The sequence below is a fragment of the Ctenopharyngodon idella genome, chromosome 3 (genome assembly GCF_019924925.1).
Source record: "Ctenopharyngodon idella isolate HZGC_01 chromosome 3, HZGC01, whole genome shotgun sequence".
Taxonomy (NCBI): Eukaryota; Metazoa; Chordata; class Actinopteri; order Cypriniformes; family Xenocyprididae; genus Ctenopharyngodon; species Ctenopharyngodon idella.
In genome coordinates, this window is record NC_067222.1 from 17852546 (window position 1) to 17870388 (window position 17843).

The 17843-nt window shown below is 38.9% G+C and overlaps 2 protein-coding genes across 3 annotated transcripts in view; one reads left to right on the forward strand and one right to left on the reverse strand.

Moving 5' to 3' along the window:
* The window catches only part of LOC127508159 (uncharacterized), a 448826-nt gene extending 448058 nt beyond the window's left edge, over positions 1-768 (forward strand). The window contains exons 6-7 of one of the 2 annotated variants that reach the window (XM_051885866.1): positions 250-330; positions 441-768. In XM_051885866.1, coding sequence (XP_051741826.1) covers positions 250-330; positions 441-496 — 137 coding nt within the window. In that variant the 3' untranslated portion in view covers positions 497-768. The remainder of the gene's footprint in view (positions 1-249; positions 331-440) is intronic. The other variant, XM_051885867.1, reaches the window with a different exon arrangement.
* LOC127508119 (uncharacterized) overlaps positions 1-17843 on the reverse strand; it is a 310593-nt gene that overhangs the window by 280678 nt on the left and 12072 nt on the right. The gene's annotated exons all lie outside the window — the stretch shown is intronic.

A 17843-nucleotide genomic window follows, 5' to 3' on the forward strand; every position in this document is an offset into this window, starting at 1 on the left:
AGTTAGAGCCGCTCATCATGAACTTTGACTCTATGAAGAAAAATCCTTCCCCTTCTCTCTCGGCCACAAGAGGGCCTCCTGTAACAGTCAGATTGAGAGAGAACAAATCATTTTGAATGCAGTTCATTCATGCTGATAACCATTGAAATTTAAATGTGTAAATGCTCCATCAATAACTGTTCATAGTTTAATCCCCTTGACTTCAGTCATGTCCAGTTTCTCTTCTTCTTCCACACATGTTTCCTGCAGTGATTGTGATTATTGTTGAGATGGCAGTGTTTGCTGCTCCTACTGTGATTCTTCTTCAGATCATCTGTGCAAGAAGAGCTGGTGAGTTTGAGCTTCACACAATCTGATGATTCACACTCATCTGATCTGGAACAATCTGCAATCATGGTAAAAACACATACGAGAGGTCAGTCCATGCTTTTATTTTGCAGGGAGGAAGGACTCGCAGCACCCAGAGGAAATAGAGATGCCTACAATATTACAATAAAATACTGCTGAGTTTGGAGACAATCTGAAACAAGATTTAAAACAGCAGAAACTCTCAGAGGATTGTTCATTGATTGATTTTCTTCTTCTCAGAAAACAGAGAAAAAACTCCCTGAAGAAATAGTGACACCATCAAGTTTAGATTCAAATATCTTTTACAAATAAAAGGCCAGATTTATGTTCATTTATATGGTTTATGGATATTTTCCTACAGTGTTGAATGTCATTTTCTTGTGGTTCATATATAAACTGCTTTAAATATAATATTAAATACAGTAATGAACAGACTGTATAATCATCTCTCTGCTCAGTTCTGCCTCATGATCATTAATTAATCACATTAAAAAAAGAATGCGTTAAAATTATTAACGCATTTAACGCTTTTGCCCCGCCCCCAGACCTACGTATAGGTGCAGTTTTTCTGTCCAGGGGTGCATTTCCCAAAAGTATCGTTAGTCAACTATGGTCGTAAGTCCCATTGAACTCTATTGGTAATGACGGAACTTACGACCATAGTTCACTTTGGGATATGCAGCCTAGAATAGCACGAGTGCAAATGTGATACTGATTTTATACAACATTCAATAAATAAGAAGTTCATATCATGTTATTTTAGACAATATTGTCTGTTTTGCTCAATTTTGCCAACGAAAATATAAAGACGAAGCAGAACTGTTCGTCTCAGAGCAAGAGTGATTCAAAATCATACGGATCCTTCTGCTCTCTAATCACTCTCGCGGTACTTTGATGTCACACACCGATCGATCTGTGCAGCGCCGCTTCAAGTCCAACAAGCCTAATGATTTAATGGACCATTCATAAAAGGGGTTTTCACACCGAATAGTTCTAGGAACTCAGTTATAGGAACTAGCCACTAGGATAGTTCCCCGGGAACAAATTTCTCCCTCTGGCATGTTCCTGGTTGCATTCACACCGGGAATAGGAACTCTGAAGCGGCCGATGGCAGTGTCTTTAAGTGCGGCATTTACAAATGCTAAACACCGGTGGATGGAGGATGCCGTGATCATTGAGTGTCGTGGGTTTCGTGATAACGGAGATGGAATGTAAACGCAGAATTTACACGACTGAAAGAGAAAAAAGGGGGGCTAATAGAGTGTAATAATTTGTTTGATAAAATAACAAATGTCATTCCATACATTGACAATGATTGGAGAGATCGCTGTGATGCTGACTTGTGCATTGAAGAACTTGATTTAGCGGTTCAAAATCTTAAGACAAACAAATCTATTCATTTTCTTCTCAAATGTGACTTAGATTTATTTAAACTCACAGTGAAACTATCAGCATTTCACCAACAAGTTGTATTATGTTGGAAATTGGCACACACACAATTTTACACCCCACAATACTCCTATCTGGAATAACAAATATATTTTACATAGAAACAAATCTTTATTTTACGAGGACTGGTTAAATAGAAATATTTGGTCAATGATGATATAATGGATGAGAGTAGTAATGTTTTAGATTACAATTCCTTCATTTTAAAACACGGATTTGCCTGTCATCCAAAACAGTTCTTTATTGCTGTTAATGCAATACCCTCGGGAATAAAAATAATAATAAAATGTTCCCTTTCTTACTCCAAAAATGTTGATGTTGAAATAGAAAATAAACTTTGCAGTAACATCCAGTCATGCTACCCCTGTCAAATCTTAAGACATAAATTAGATCATACATTTGATAAAAATACTGTTAAATATTTTAGAACAGCTTATCTAAGATTTCATATTCCCCCCAAAGCAAAATAAACACATTTTAAAATATTAAATTACATGTCCTTCCAATAATTTTTTTTTTTTTTTTTTTACATTTAAAATTTAATTTTGAAAAAAAAAAAAAAAATTCCATGTAATTTCTCTAATTCCTTTTGGAGAACATTACAGGATCGGATGATAGAAAAAGATTAAGTTGCTGATGGTTTCACTCTTACCTCACAAAATGTAATGTATGGAATAACCAAAGATTGCTGTATTTTGTACTGTTTGGTTAGTAATATTGTATTATTAGCGAACATATATATAATCTTAAATCCCCTCCTTTGCTTATTATATTTAGAAATTAGTTAAAATACTTCTCAGATGCTATTAGTAAAATTAAAAATCTAAATGTATTAAAACTATTTAATTTGTTTGTATTATATAATTTGTTGTTATTATATTTTATTTATTTTATTATTATTTAATTTTATGTTTTGTTTGTTTTATATTGGATTCATTATGGTTCTGTTGTGTTGAATCTTCCTTGCCAGATTCTTTTTTGTATATTGACGGTTTTTGCCATTTTGTTTTTATTCAGATTCAGGAAAAAAAAAGGAAAAAAGAAAAAAGGAATGGGTCGACGTCAATATATATAATGTATAAAGTTAGTTAACTCTTTAAGGAGGCTAACTTTAAGTGTTTTGGGGTCTCTTGTTTCTGTGACCACTGCACGAGTGACCGCCCATATAGCGCTTTTTACAATGCAGATTGTGTCAAAGCAGCTTTACAGTGATAACGTTGTTGAATATCAAATGTCAAGTGTCAGAGTCCCAGGGGATATAAAAGGAATGAGGACAACTCATTCTACCGAAGTACTTGCAAGTGCTGAAATACTACTCATGCAGGTAGGTTTACTTTACGAATTAAATTTGTGAGGTAACGCAGCGCTGTTTCACTTGGTCTAACATCATACTAAACTGCATTTGAGCATTAAAAAGTTGTGGAACGCTATTCTATGTATTAGTCTGCTGACTGTAAGCTAGATCAACATTAGAATATCATACTGATGATATTCTAACATTCCATCGTGTTGAGCCACATAACATTAATTCATCACGCAGCTGTCAATATCTGTTTCCATGGTTACTATGCAGTACAAGAGGAATCCAGGGATAATGCAGAACTGCAGATATTACGTCATTGACAGGCGACAAGGGACGGGCATTATTTTGAATTTTTGAATTTCTCTGAATTTACAAATCTTGGTAACATTTAGGATAATGTAAGGCACACAAAGTATACAACAAAAAATATAACACTGAGCAAGTGGTTTTGTATATTTTAATCTTACATATTGTCTCTAAAGCTGCAAAAGTGATGTGCTCTTTGTATTTTGTTGTTTGTTACCAGTACTCAGTACTCTGCGCTGCCTGGCCATAAACATTTCCCTTGTGCTTATCGTGCCCCCATCTCCTGTGCAGGGCACTTCCGAGTAAGACTTATCTCTTCAATAAGGTATTGAACAACGATGCTCGCGTTATCATTTTGCAAAGGTTTGCTAGCTTTTGCAGGGTTTAGCCAGCTGAGCTTAGCTAGTAAAGCGCTTCTCTGCCTAAGGGAAGCGCCCTGGCCCGGGGGTGTCCGGACAGCCTATTTTGCACGCCGTGGACGGCCGTTCGTGGACACCCAGCGTCGCCCCCTGGCGGTCGCGCCCCGTCCAGGAAAGTCCTATCTGTCCATCTTATTCCTATTTTGCACGCCGTGGACGGCCGTTCGCGGACAACTCATCGTCGCCCCCTAGCGTTCGCTCCCTCTGTCCAGGAACTTCGTATCCGTCCCCTGTCGGCCTAAGCCAGGGGTAAGGGGGAAAGCGTACACGTCGCCGCTCATTTAAGAAGGAAACGGGCGTCCATGTGTTGCAGCGCTCCCACCGACTTCCTAGGCGTACAGTGGCAACTCGAGTGAATGGGGTTTTTCCCACGGACGGCCTATTTTCCCTTGCACACAGCTGGCCCCGGGGCCTACGCTAATATGTGTTTCCCCCAGTGAGACTTCTCGCACAGCTCCTGTGCAAAGTCAGGGAGGACGAGGAGCAGGTCTTGCTAGTGGCTCCATATCGGCCCACTCGGACCTGGTTTTCAGACCTGGCGCTCCTCGCGACAGCACCTCCCTGGCCCATTCTCCTGACTCAGAGACGGGGCACCCTCTGGCACCCGCGTCCCGACCTGTGGAAACTCCATGTGTGGTCCCTGGACGGGACGCGGAGGTTCTAAGTGATCTCCCCCAGTCGGTTGTAGACACTATCACTTGCACTAGAGCTCCTTCTACGAGGAACCTCTATGCGTTGAAGTGGAACCTGTTCATCGAATGGTGTTCCTCTCACCGAGAGGACCCCCGATCATGTTCGGTCAGGTCTGTGCTTTCCTTCCTGCAAGAGGGCTTGGAACGAAGGCTGTCTCCCTCCACCCTAAAGGTGTATGTTGCCGCACATCACGATGCAGTTGAAGGTAAGTCGTTGGGGAAGCACGACCTGATCGTCAGGTTCCTGAGGGGGGCGAGGAGACTGAATCCACCTCGCCCTTCCTCTATACCCTCTTGGGATCTCTCCCTGGTGCTTACATCTCTCCGGGGTCATCCCTTCAAGCCTTTGCAGTCAGCCGAGTTAAAAGTACTGTCCCTTAGACCGTCCTCTTGGTTGCATTGGCCTCTGTGAAGAGGGTAGGGGACCTGCACGCATTTTCGGTCAACGAATCATGCCTGGAATTCGGGCCCGGTGACTCTCACGTTATCCTGAGACCCCGGCCTGGATATGTGCCCAAGGTTCCTACCACTCCCTTCAGAGATCAGGTAGTGAACCTGCAAGCGCTGCCTTCGGAGGAGGCAGACCCAGCCCTAGCTTTGCTCTGTCCCGTCCGCACTCTGTGCCTGTACGTGGACAGAACGCGAAGCTTCAGGACCTCAGATCAGCTCTTGTCTGTTACGGAGGCCAGCAGAAGGGAAAGGCTGTCTCCAAGCAGAGGATGGCCCACTGGATAGTGGATGCCATCGCCCTGGCGTTTAAACCCAGGGCTTGCCTTGCCCGCTCAGGTTGAGAGCCCACTCCACCAGAGGAGTTGCCTCTTCCTGGGCGCTGGCGCACGGCGCCTCGCTGACAGATATCTGTAGAGCTGCGGGCTGGGCGATACCTAACACGTTCGCTACATTCTATAGCCTTCGTGTAGAACCGGTATCTTCCCGTGTACTCGCTTCCAGCAGCCGGTAGACACGAAGAGCCCGTTCTAGTGTCGGCAATGCCACTCCCGCACCCTGGGCCAGATACGTGCATCCTTTTATTCCAGTCGAGTTCCCCGCTTGGCGAACCCTGTCGAGTTCTGGATTCAGTGTTGTTGCTGTAGTTGATGGTACAATGACTAAAAACAAAACAGAAATAGAAAAATCATATTTGAATGCATGAACACAACATCAAGACATTTCTTTCACAAACTGAGACTGATTTATTTCAGCTGCTGTAGTCCAGATCAGATCCGTATCAATGACTCAGTTATTGTGCTGAAGATGTTCACACTAACATGAGATGACACCATCAGCTCCTCCTGTGGTTGTGAACTTCCTCTGATCCGAACTGAGTGTTTAAATCCAGCTAGAGTTGATATATAGTGACACTACACCAGTGCATGATGTCAAGTCACCTTTATTTCTATAGTGCTTTTTACAATGCAGATTGTGTCAAAGCAGCTTTACAGTAAAAAAAAAATCAATAGATATTAATTTTAGTTAGTTTTCACTTACTGTAATGAGAACAGCTGTTCTTTTTGTAAACAACACCCAGAAACTTTAGTGCATTTATTTTGTGGAAAGATTTTTCCCTATTTGTTATTGAGAACATTGATAAAGATTTTTCTTTACTTTGGGAAAATGTTTTGTTTGGATTTGTTAATTGTAAAAAACAAACAAACAAACAAACAAACAACAACAACAACAAAACCAGCTACACTGTTAACAAAATGCTGAAATGCATGCCAGCACAGGGTGCTAAAAGTTTACCATTATTGGAAATAATGTTCAAAGACCATCAACTGAAGTAACGTTTAGACAGAAAAACAGAAGAGACGAGCAAAAACACAAGAACTACAACTGACTTCCAGCCACAGCCTTAGATGAAATCAACTGCAAAAGAGCAGAAGCGTATGACCCTGTAGGCCAAGACTGAAGCTAAGCAGGGTTGAGTCTGGTCACAACACTGCTGGATCTCACACTGAAGAATGACAGAGCTACTATACAGTGCATCCGGAAAGTTCTTCACTTCACTTTTTCCACATTTTGTTATGTTACAGCCTTATTACAAAAGGGATTAAATTCATTTTTTCCCTCAAAATTCTACAAACAATACCCCATAATGACAAAACAAAAGAAGTTTTGTTTGACTTTGCAAATTTATTAAAAATGAAAAAATCAAATGTACATAAGTATTCACAGCCTTTGCCATGACATTCAAAATTGAGCTCAGGTGCATCTCCTGTTTCCACTGATCATCCTTGAGATGTTTCTACAACTTGATTGGAGTCCACCTGTGGTAAATTTAGTTGATTGGACATGATTTGGAAAGGCACACACCTGTCTATATAAGGTCCCACAGTTAACAGTGAATGTCAGAGCACAAACCAAGCCACGAAGTCCAAGGGATTGTCTGTAGACCTCCGAGACAGGATTGTATTGAGGCACAGATCTGGGGAAGGGTACAGAAACATTTCTGCAGCATTGAAGGTCCCAATGAGCACAGTGGCCTCCATCATCCAAAAATGGAAGAAGTTTGGAACCACCAGGACTCTTCCTAGAGCGGGCCGCCCCTGCCAAACTGAGCGATCGGGGGAGAAGGGCCTTAGTCAGGGAGGTGACCAAGAACCCGATGGTCACTCTGAAAGAGTGCCAGCATTTCTCTGTGGAGAGAGGAGAACCTTCCAGAAGAACAACCATCTCTGCAGCACTCCACCAATCAGGCCTGTATGGTAGAGTGGCCAGACGGAAGCCACTCCTCAGTAAAAGGCACATGACAGCCCGTCTGGAGGACTCTCAGACCATGAGAAACAAAATGTTCTGGTCTGAATGGCAAGCGTCATGTCTGGAGGAAACCAGGCACCGCTCATCACCTGGTCAATACCATCCCTACAGTGTGGAGCATGGTGGTGGCAGCATCATGCTGTGGGGATGTTTTTCAGCAGCAGGAACTGGGAGACTAATCAGGATCAAGGGAAAGATGAATGCAGCAATGTACAGAGACATACTTGATGAAAACATGCTCCAAAGTGCTCTGGATCTCAGACTGGGGCGAAAGTTCATCTTCCAACAGGACAACGACCCTAAGCACACAGCCAATATAACAAAGGACAACGGGACAACGCTGTGAATGTCCTTGAGTGGCCCAGCCAGAGCCCAGACTTGAACCCGATTGAACATCTCTGGAGAGATCTGAAAATGGCTGTGCACCGACGCTCCCCATCCAACCTGATGGAGATTGAGAGGTCCTGCAAAGAAGAATGGGAGAAACTGCCCAAAAATAGGTGTGTCAAGCTCGTAGCATCATACTCAAAAAGACTTGAGGCTGTAATTGGTGCCAAAGGTGCTTCAACAAAGTTTTGAGCAAAGGCTGTGAATACTAATGTACATGTGATTTTTTTTTTTTTTTTTTTTTTTTTTATAAATTTGCAAAGATTTCAAACAAACTTCTTACATGTTGTCATTATGGGGTATTGTTTGTAGAATTTTGAGGAAAATAATTATTTTAATCCCTTTTGGAATAAGGCTGTAACATAACAAAATGTGGAAAAAGTGAAGAGCTGTGAATACTTTCCGGATGCACTGTAATTAATAGTGTGAAATTAATGACATGTCATCCATATAATCATAGAATAGACTCAGAATGAGATTGGTTAATCAGGTCACTACATGATGATTATATCTTTTTCATCAATAAGTAGCCAACATCATCTGATCACATTTTCTCTTGTTTTTCCCGCCATTAAAAAAAAAAAAGTCAAGAGTCAAACTGCCCAACTAAAGCAAACACTGATCACCAAATTATACTATTGATTAACTATTGACTATTGATTAAACTATTGATGATATTTTTAATAAAACATCAACATCTAAACCTCTGTTGATTACAATAAGAACTTCTGTAGACGTCTGACAGAAATAAATCAGTCTGGTTAGTAATAAGTGAAGCTGGTAATGCTGTTTGTGGAGTTGTTTAATCCTCCTCAGCTGGGATCTTGAGATATTTCATGCCTTCTTTTATCTTTAGTTGATTTCATTTAAGGCTGTGGCTGGAAGTCAGTTGTAGTTATTGTGTTTCTGCTCATCTCTTCTATTTTTTTTTTCTCTTTCCTTCAGTGATTCTGCTTGTCAACAGCAGGTGTTAATCACTAATGCTCAGTCATCACTTGATTAATTACTTATCTCATTAACTTCAACACTGCTTCAGGGGCCGTTTACACGACACCATTTTCCACTGAATGTGGAAAACTTTTTAGGCATTTTGGCTGTTCATTTACACAACAACGGCGTTTTGGGGGCATGGAAATGCAAACTTTTGAAACCGTGTTTCAAAGTGCATGTTTTTTTCAAAACAATACCATTACCTTCTCTGTGTAAACAACAAAGACTCAAATCTGTGAAAACAGTATCGTCATGCACATGTGTATTACGTGTTTAGTCTACAGGCATGTGTGTTTGGCGCGAGTGCCCTGTAAAAAAATGCGTATGTGCGCAGGCGCGTAGTCTTTCTTTACATTCCCAACTACTGGCCTGGCAGCATAATGCAGTGATTTTAGTCATTTTCATGGATCCACATGAACAGGCATTGTTTTGTCAACATTGTCGTCTGTGCAGAGGAAGAACTTTTCTGTTTTTAGCACGTTGTTGTGTAAACATACCCTCAGTGTTACTTTAACACTCTGAGTGTGACGCATATAAACACCAGCAGTGTTATTTAAACACTGAGGATTTTGCTGTGAAAAGCGATAAATAAAACACAAAAATAAAGGGCCTTGAGTGTATTTATTATCAATAAATGTGCTCTTGTATTCCTTTTGATTGAATGTTTTGTAGCATTATACTTGAGGGAGTGTCAATGCTATTTAATTTTGAATGCATTTTGTTAAAATTTAACCTGAAGAAATCTTGAATCACCCATGTGACCATCAACTCCACCCTCTTACAACACTGACCAGTGTCACAATTCCATTGTATTTTGGTCTTGGTTTCATTTTCAAGAACTTATAGTTTGTTTGTCTCTGTTTTCCAGTTTCCCTTTGTCCTGTGTTCCCGGTTCCCACTCATCGTTTGTTGGCATGTTTACTAAGTATGTTAAGTATGTTACTAATTAGAGCACAACTGTTTTGAATGTGGTTTGTTTGGCTGTGCATTTCAGACCTTCAGTTCTACCATAAAGACTCAGAGGGCAGGTAAACGTTTACATGTTATTTATTCCGTAAAGTATAAACAGATGATAGTGACAGACGGTACAACTAAACATGGTACAAGGTTTCATGCTTAGTTGTACTGAAGTTCTTTGGCATAGGCCCCATCCTTCGTCCGAATCCTGGGGATGCAGATTTGGCTGATCCTGCCTGAAGATGAAGGTAGGGGCGGAGCCTACCCCCAAAGAGAAATTGATACCCAACAGTTGAGGTTTTCATAATTGTATTACCTGGAATGGAACGACCAAAAGGTTAGTATTAAATTATGACAAATGAAGGCATACATAAATATTAATAAGCATTGACTGATAAAGATATGGTGTGAGAGGCCGCATTAAGCTGATTAACACAGAAAGACCACGAAGGTCATGTACCTTGTAAAGTCAATATAGGCCAATTTGTGAAGACCCACGATAGGCAAAGTTACATAAAACAGACTTACCTGGTGGCAATGACGAGTTATATGAAGAGCCAAAATAGGCTGTTATGTGTAGAACCACAATATGCCATTTAATGCGAATTTGTTATAATGTAATGTTATAATGAATAATGTTAGGCAGTTTGATGTAATGGTAACGGTATTCCCAATGACTACGATCTGCCCGATGGCAACTATATGCCATGTAATGCTAAAAGTCATGATAGGCCATTTAAAGCAAAGGCAATGATAGGCCATTTAATGTGATGGTGACTATAGACTATTTAATGTTATGGCAACGATATGCCTGATGACAACTATATTCCATATAATGCGAAAAGTCATGATAGGCCATTTAAAGCAAAGTCAACGATATGCCATGTTACGCAAAAGCCACGATCAGGCTGTTATATGTGAAGGCCACGAAAGGCCCATTATGAATAACAATGAAAGGTCACGATAAGCCAATGATGTAAAGGGACATATTTGTGAAGACCGAAGCTGAAGATAAAGTAGAAAACGATGACACCACCACCAGTAGCTAGCGAGCAATAATCAACATGCCTTGATTATTACTATGAGCGAATGATGAGCATTTGAGTTATGTTAGGTAAATAATGAAAGGTATATATAGTTTCTAAAGGAAAGACTCATTCGATATGCTTGGGCGTGACTCCCGCTCACGGCTAGATAGAACTAAGCAGACAGAACTTCGTCTAACCGTCAGAACCTGCCGAGAGAACACCCAAAAGAAATTAACCAGATCAGCATGACATAAGTACAAGAATACTCGAAATCCATGACGCAGATAAAGATTGAGAAACCTCGTCGTACAATGCCCTTGCAGAAGGGAAGCGCTTTACTAGCTAAGCTTTACTAGCTAAGCTTTACTAGCTAAGCGTTCACTTCCGCATCTATTTGTTCTTGGATGGACACATACACACAGATTTATGTCAAAATGTCCTTGTACACGCAGTTGTATGACTTAGGTAACGTGAAAAAAGAAAACTAATGTGTATCATTATAGGGGATCCGCGCATTCGATCTTACAGTTACAGCAGGCTTGCTGCTTTCAGTGTCATGAATGTTAACAAACAACAAAATACAAAGAGGAAATCACTTTTGCAGCTTTAGAGACAATATGTAAGATTAAAATATACAAAACCACTTGCTCAGTGTTATATTTTTCGTTGTATACTTTGTGTGCCTTACCTTATCCTAAATGTTACCAAGATTTGTAAATTCAGAGAAATTCAAAAATTCAAAATAATGCCCGTCCCTTGTCGCCTGTCAATGACGTAATATCTGCAGTTCTGCATTATCCCTGGATTCCTCTTGTACTGCATAGTAACCATGGAAACAGACATTGACAGCTGCGTGATGAATTAATGTTATGTGGCTCAACACGATGGAATGTTAGAATATCATCAGTATGATATTCTAATGTTGATCTAGCTTACAGTCAACAGACTAATACATAGAATAGCGTTCCACAACTTTTTAATGCTCAAATGCAGTTTAGTATGATGTTAGACCAAGTGAAACAGCGCTGCGTTACCTCACAAATTTAATTCGTAAAATAAACTTACCTGTATGAGTAGTATTTCAGCACTTGCAAGTACTTCGGTAGAATGAATTGTCCTCATTCCTTTATATCCCCTGGGACTCTGACACTTGACATTTGATATTCAACAACGTTATCACTGTAAAGCTGCTTTGACACAATCTGCATTGTAAAAAGCGCTATATGGGCGGTCACTCGTGCAGTGGTCACAGAAACAAGAGACCCCAAAACACTTAAAGTTAGCCTCCTTAAAGAGTTAACTAACTTTATACATTATATATATTGACGTCGACCCATTCCTTTTTTCCTTTTTTTTCTTTTTTCTTTTCTGAATCTGAATAAAAACAAAATGGCAAAAACCGTCAATATACAAAAAAGAATCTGGCAAGGAAGATTCAACACAACAGAACCATAATGAATCCAATATAAAACAAACAAAACATAAAATTAAATAAAAATAAAATAAATAAAATATAATAACAACAAATTATATAATACAAACAAATTAAATAGTTTTAATACATTTAGATTTTTAATTTTACTAATAGCATCTGAGAAGTATTTTAACTAATTTCTAAATATAATAAGCAAAGGAGGGGATTTAAGATTATATATATGTTCGCTAATAATACAATATTACTAACCAAACAGTACAAAATACAGCAATCTTTGGTTATCCCATACATTACATTTTGTGAGGTAAGAGTGAAACTATCAGCAACTTAATCTTTTTCTATCATCCGATCCTGTAATGTTCTCCAAAAGGAATTAGAGAAATTACATGGACATTTTTTTTTTTTTTTTCAAAATTAAATTTTAAATGTAAAAAAAAAAAAAATGATTGGAAGGACATGTAATTTAATATTTTAAAATGTGTTTATTTTGCTTTGGGGGGAATATGAAATCTTAGATAAGCTGTTCTAAAATATTTAACAGTATTTTTATCAAATGTTTGATCTAATTTATGTCTTAAGATTTGACAGGGGTAGCATGACTGGATGATAACTCTGTTACTGCAAAGTTTATTTTCTATTTCAACATCAACATATATAAGAGGGAAGGACTGCAGTAATTTTGGAGTAAGAAAGGGAACATTTCATTATTATTTTTATTCCCGAGGGTATTGCATTAACAGCAATAAAGAACTGTTTTGGATGACAGGCAAATCCGTGTTTTAAAGTGAAGGAATTGTAATCTAAAACATTACCACTCTCATCCATTATATCATCATTGACCAAATATTTCTATTTAACCAGTCCTCGTAAAATAAAGATTTGTTTCTATGTAAAATATATTTGTTATTCCAGATAGGAGTATTGTGGGGTGTAAAATTGTGTGTGTGCCAATTTCCAACATAATACAACTTGTTGGTGAAATGCTGATAGTTTCACTGTGAGTTTAAATAAATCTAAGTCACATTTGAGAAGAAAATGAATAGATTTGTTTATCTTAAGATTTTGAACCGCTAAATCAAGTTCTTCAATGCACAAGTCAGCATCACAGCGATCTCTCCAATCATTGTCAATGTAGGGAATGACATTTGTTATTTTATCAAATAAATTATTACACTCTATTAGCCCCCCTTTTTGCTCTTTCAGTCATGTAAATTCTGCGTTTACATTCCATCTCCGTTATCACGAAACCCACGACACTCAATGATCACGGCATCCTCCATCCACCGGTGTTTAGCATTTGTAAATGCCTCACTTAAAGACACTGCCATCGGCCGCTTCAGAGTTCCTATTCCTGGTGTGAATGCAACCAGGAACATGCCCGAGGGAGAAATTTGTTCCCGGGGAACTATCCTAGTGGCTAGTTCCTATAACTGAGTTCCTAGAACTATTCGGTGTGAAAACCCCTTTTATGAATGGTCCATTAAATCATTAGGCTTGTTGGACTTGAAGCGGCGCTGCACAGATCGATCGGTGTGTGACATCAAAGTACCGCGAGAGTGATTAGAGAGCAGAAGGATCCGTATGATTTTGAATCACTCTTGCTCTGAGACGAACAGTTCTGCTTCGTCTTTATATTTTCGTTGGCAAAATTGAGCAAAACAGACAATATTGTCTAAAATAACATGATATTAACTTCTTATTTATTGAATGTTGTATAAAATCAGTATCACATTTGCACTTGTGCTATTCTAGGCTGCATATCCCAAAGTGAACTATGGTCGTAAGTTCTGTCATTACCAATAGAGTTCAATGGGACTTACGACCATAGTTGACTAACGATACTTTTGGGAAATGCACCCCTGGACAGAAAAACTGCACCTATACGTAGGTCTGGGGGCGGGGCAAAAGCGTTAAATGCGTTAATAATTTTAACGCATTCTTTTTTTAATGTGATTAATTAATGATCATGAGGCAGAACAGAGCAGAGAGATGATTATACAGTCTGTCCATTACTGTATTTAATATTATATTTAAAGCAGTTTATATATGAACCACAAGAAAATGACTTTGAACACTGTATGGAAATATCCATATAAATGAAAATAAATCTTGACTGTTAAACAATTATAATCTATAATATCTAAACTTGATGGTGTCACTATTTCTTCAGGGTGGTCAGACTTTTTTTCTTTGTTTTTTGAGAAGTTGTTTCAGATTGTCTCCAAACTCAGCAGTATTTTATTGTAATATTGTAGGCATCTCTATTTCCTCTGGGTGCTGCGAGTCCTTCCTCCCTGCAAAATAAAAGCATGGACTGACCTCTCGTATGTGTTTTTACCATGATTGCAGATTGTTCCAGATCAGATGAGTGTGAATCATCAGATTGTGTGAAGCTCAAACTCACCAGCTCTTCTTGCACAGATGATCTGAAGAAGAATCACAGTAGGAGCAGCAAACACTGCCATCTCAACAATAATCACAATCACTGCAGGAAACATGTGTGGAAGAAGAAGAAGAGAAACTGGACATGACTGAAGTCAAGGGGATTAAACTATGAACAGTGATTGATGAAGCATTTACACATTTAAATTTCAATGGTTATCAGCATGAATGAACTGCATTCAAAAAAAAATAAATAATAATACTTTTCTTCTACAAATTGAGTTTGATTTATTTTAGCTGCTATTGTTCTTAAACAATGTTTGTGAAAAGCTGTATTTTTTCTGCAAATCAATATGTAGAGAAGTTCCTATAGTTCTACTGTAATTGGCACTGTAAAGCACTGAAATGAGGAAGACATGCATAAAAACCTCGCTGTGCAGCAACTGCAGATTTTCTGTGTGCAGCTGAAGTCGTCTCAGAGTTTGATCTGCTGACTGGAAACTGTGTCTCTGAATCAACTGGAGCTGAAGAAGATGAAGGTTCAGATGCTTCATATTGTAGAACATTAACATCAGTTTGTTCTGAATGACATTATTAATCCTCATGTCTCTGTGTCAAAGAGCCTTTGGAGTTATTGAGTTTATATAAGAAAGTCATGAATAAATACCTTGTTGTTCAGTAAATCCAGGTGTTTGTGCAGCTGCTGTCCTCTCAGAGTTTGGAGTATTTAATGACTTCTGATTCTCTGTACAAATTAAAGGATGGATTAATTAAAGCCAGTGTGAACCAGTGAAGTGAGAGACTGATGATGTGTGACAGTGATCATGTGATCATGAACCTTGTGTAGGAGCTGCTGCTGTAGTTTGGCTTGATTTCTTCTCAGAGTTTGAGCTGCTGACTGGAATCAGTGTTGTTGAATCAGAAGATGAATGTTCAGATGTTCATCTGTAGGACATTAACATCATATTTTACAGTAGTAATAGTTGTTTCTCACCTGAATACTTGACAGTGTATCTGACTGAGGTCTGGAGTTGATTTCTGAGAGTAAGCTGACATCTCCACTCTCTGTTGTCATCTTCATTCAGGAGTGTTGTAGTCAGATTGATGATACAGTGATCTGATGATATCTGATATCTGGAGTCTGTCTTCAGATCAACACCAGCCTGATTCACCCACAACAGCTGAAGTCCCTCAGAACGGACCCAATAATCACAGGAGAATCCAGCATATGAATACAACTGACAGGAGAGAGTCACAGAGCGACCTGGACTGATCTCAGTCTGTGAGGATGATGATGATGATGATGATGATGATGGAGACACTGAAACTGAACACAAGACACAAATCACAGACTCTTCAATCATCATAGGAGTTTCAAGGGAGAATGTGGTGAGAGAGAAGGGAGAAGGTGTCCTTTGTAAATTGACCACATAATCATAAACTTACCATGAAGAACATGCAGAGAAACATAATCAGTTCCTTGTTTTTGTCCATTCACATATTGTTGGCAGGTGTAAAATCCATAATCTTCTTCTGTGATGTTCTTGATGTTCAGAGAGCAGTCAGACCCCAGACTCAGTCTCTCATGTCTCTCTGTGTCTTTATTCTTTATCCCTCCAGCAATCAGTTCATCTGCTGCTGAACGACTGAAACTGTTATAGTTCCATGTAGTTGATTTGCAGTCAGAAAGAGTATTATTACAGGGCAGACGGACATTTTCACCAGAACTGATGAACACATGAGTCACTTCTGCTCCAATCATACCTGAAACACAAGTACATTTGAGTGATCATTATGCTATATATTAATAAATTAAATGTATTAATGACAACAGGACATTCTCAGTGTCAAATACCAGTGAATTCAGGAATAAAACAGTATTTGCAAATGCGACATATCAGAAAATGAATGTTATGAAGAATAAAGCATGTTCAAACCAACTTATTCACAGACTCCATGCCATCAAAAGTATACTTATATTTAACCCTTTCACAGGAGTTTAAAGAGCATGCAGAAATGCATTTACCTGTGAGAAGTGAAGAGAGAATGATCAGTCCCAGCAGACACAGATCACACTTATCAGCCATTTTCTGTTTCTGTCAGTCTCTCTCTTCATTATATAGTTACAGCTCTTCCTTTAATCATCATCGGCTCCTCCTCTGCTCATTAGCTTACTGTGTTCAGACATAAAGAGTAGCATGCATGTCTAGACTCATTCCCACCAGTCTAAATTGAGTTCAGAGATGATCACTGCTCTATTGTGGTTAAACTAAGTTCTCACATTCAGCAGTAACATGTTTTCAAACCTCAACAGTGAGATCACAGATCTGAAAACACTACAGAAAACATTTAATGTCACACTAAGTGCACAGCACACAGACACCTCAATTAAAACAAGACAAAAGTTTATGCAAAGACTGTGAACACTCAGAGGTCTAGTTTCATGTATAATTCTTTTGAAGTGATGGTGCTTTATGTAAGTGACAAATCCCATCAGGATTTGTCACCAGGGCACCATACAGACTTTATCAAAGAATTTGCTGATTTTCTATTGGAGTTAGTACTAGCTGCAGATAAAGTCCTTGTTGTTGGTGATTTTAATATCCATGTAGATAATGACAAAGACACATTGGGATTGGCATTTACAGACATTCTAAACTCTATTGGAGTTAGACAACATGTGTCAGGACCCACTCATTGTCGTAATCATACATTAGATCTAATATTGTCACATGGAATCAATAATGATGCTGTTGAAATTCTGCAGCAGAGCGACGACATCTCAGATCATTATCTAGTCTTGTGTTTAGCCAAGGCCGCAAAACCGCCTCTCTACCACAAATATGGTAGAACTATCACTTCTACTACTCAAGATTGATTTATAAATAATCTTCCTGATCAGTTTCATCTCCTTAGCATACCAGACAGCTTAGAAGGACTCGATGTTGCTACAGAAACTATTGCCTCTGTCTTTTCCAGCACACTAGACTCAGTTGCTCCTTTGCACGTAAAGAAGATTAAGGAAATTAGTCCAATGCCGTGGTACAATCACACTTGCAGACTTAAGAGGGAAGCCCAAAAAACGGAACACAGGTGGAAGAAAACCAAACTAGAAGTTTAAAGTATTGTATGGAAAGAGAGCACGATTTCAAACAAAAAGACCTTAAAAACTGCTAGATCTGCTTATTTTCTGACTCTCTTAGAGAAAAAAACAAACAAAATCCTAGATATTTATTTGATACAGTAGCTAAATTAAAAAGAAATAAAGCCTCAGCCTCAGACATTTCTTGACTTTATGAACTTCTTTACCAACAAGACTGATAATATTAGAGAGAAAATCATAACCATGCAACCATTTACTACTGTATCACATCAGAAGAGATGTCATAC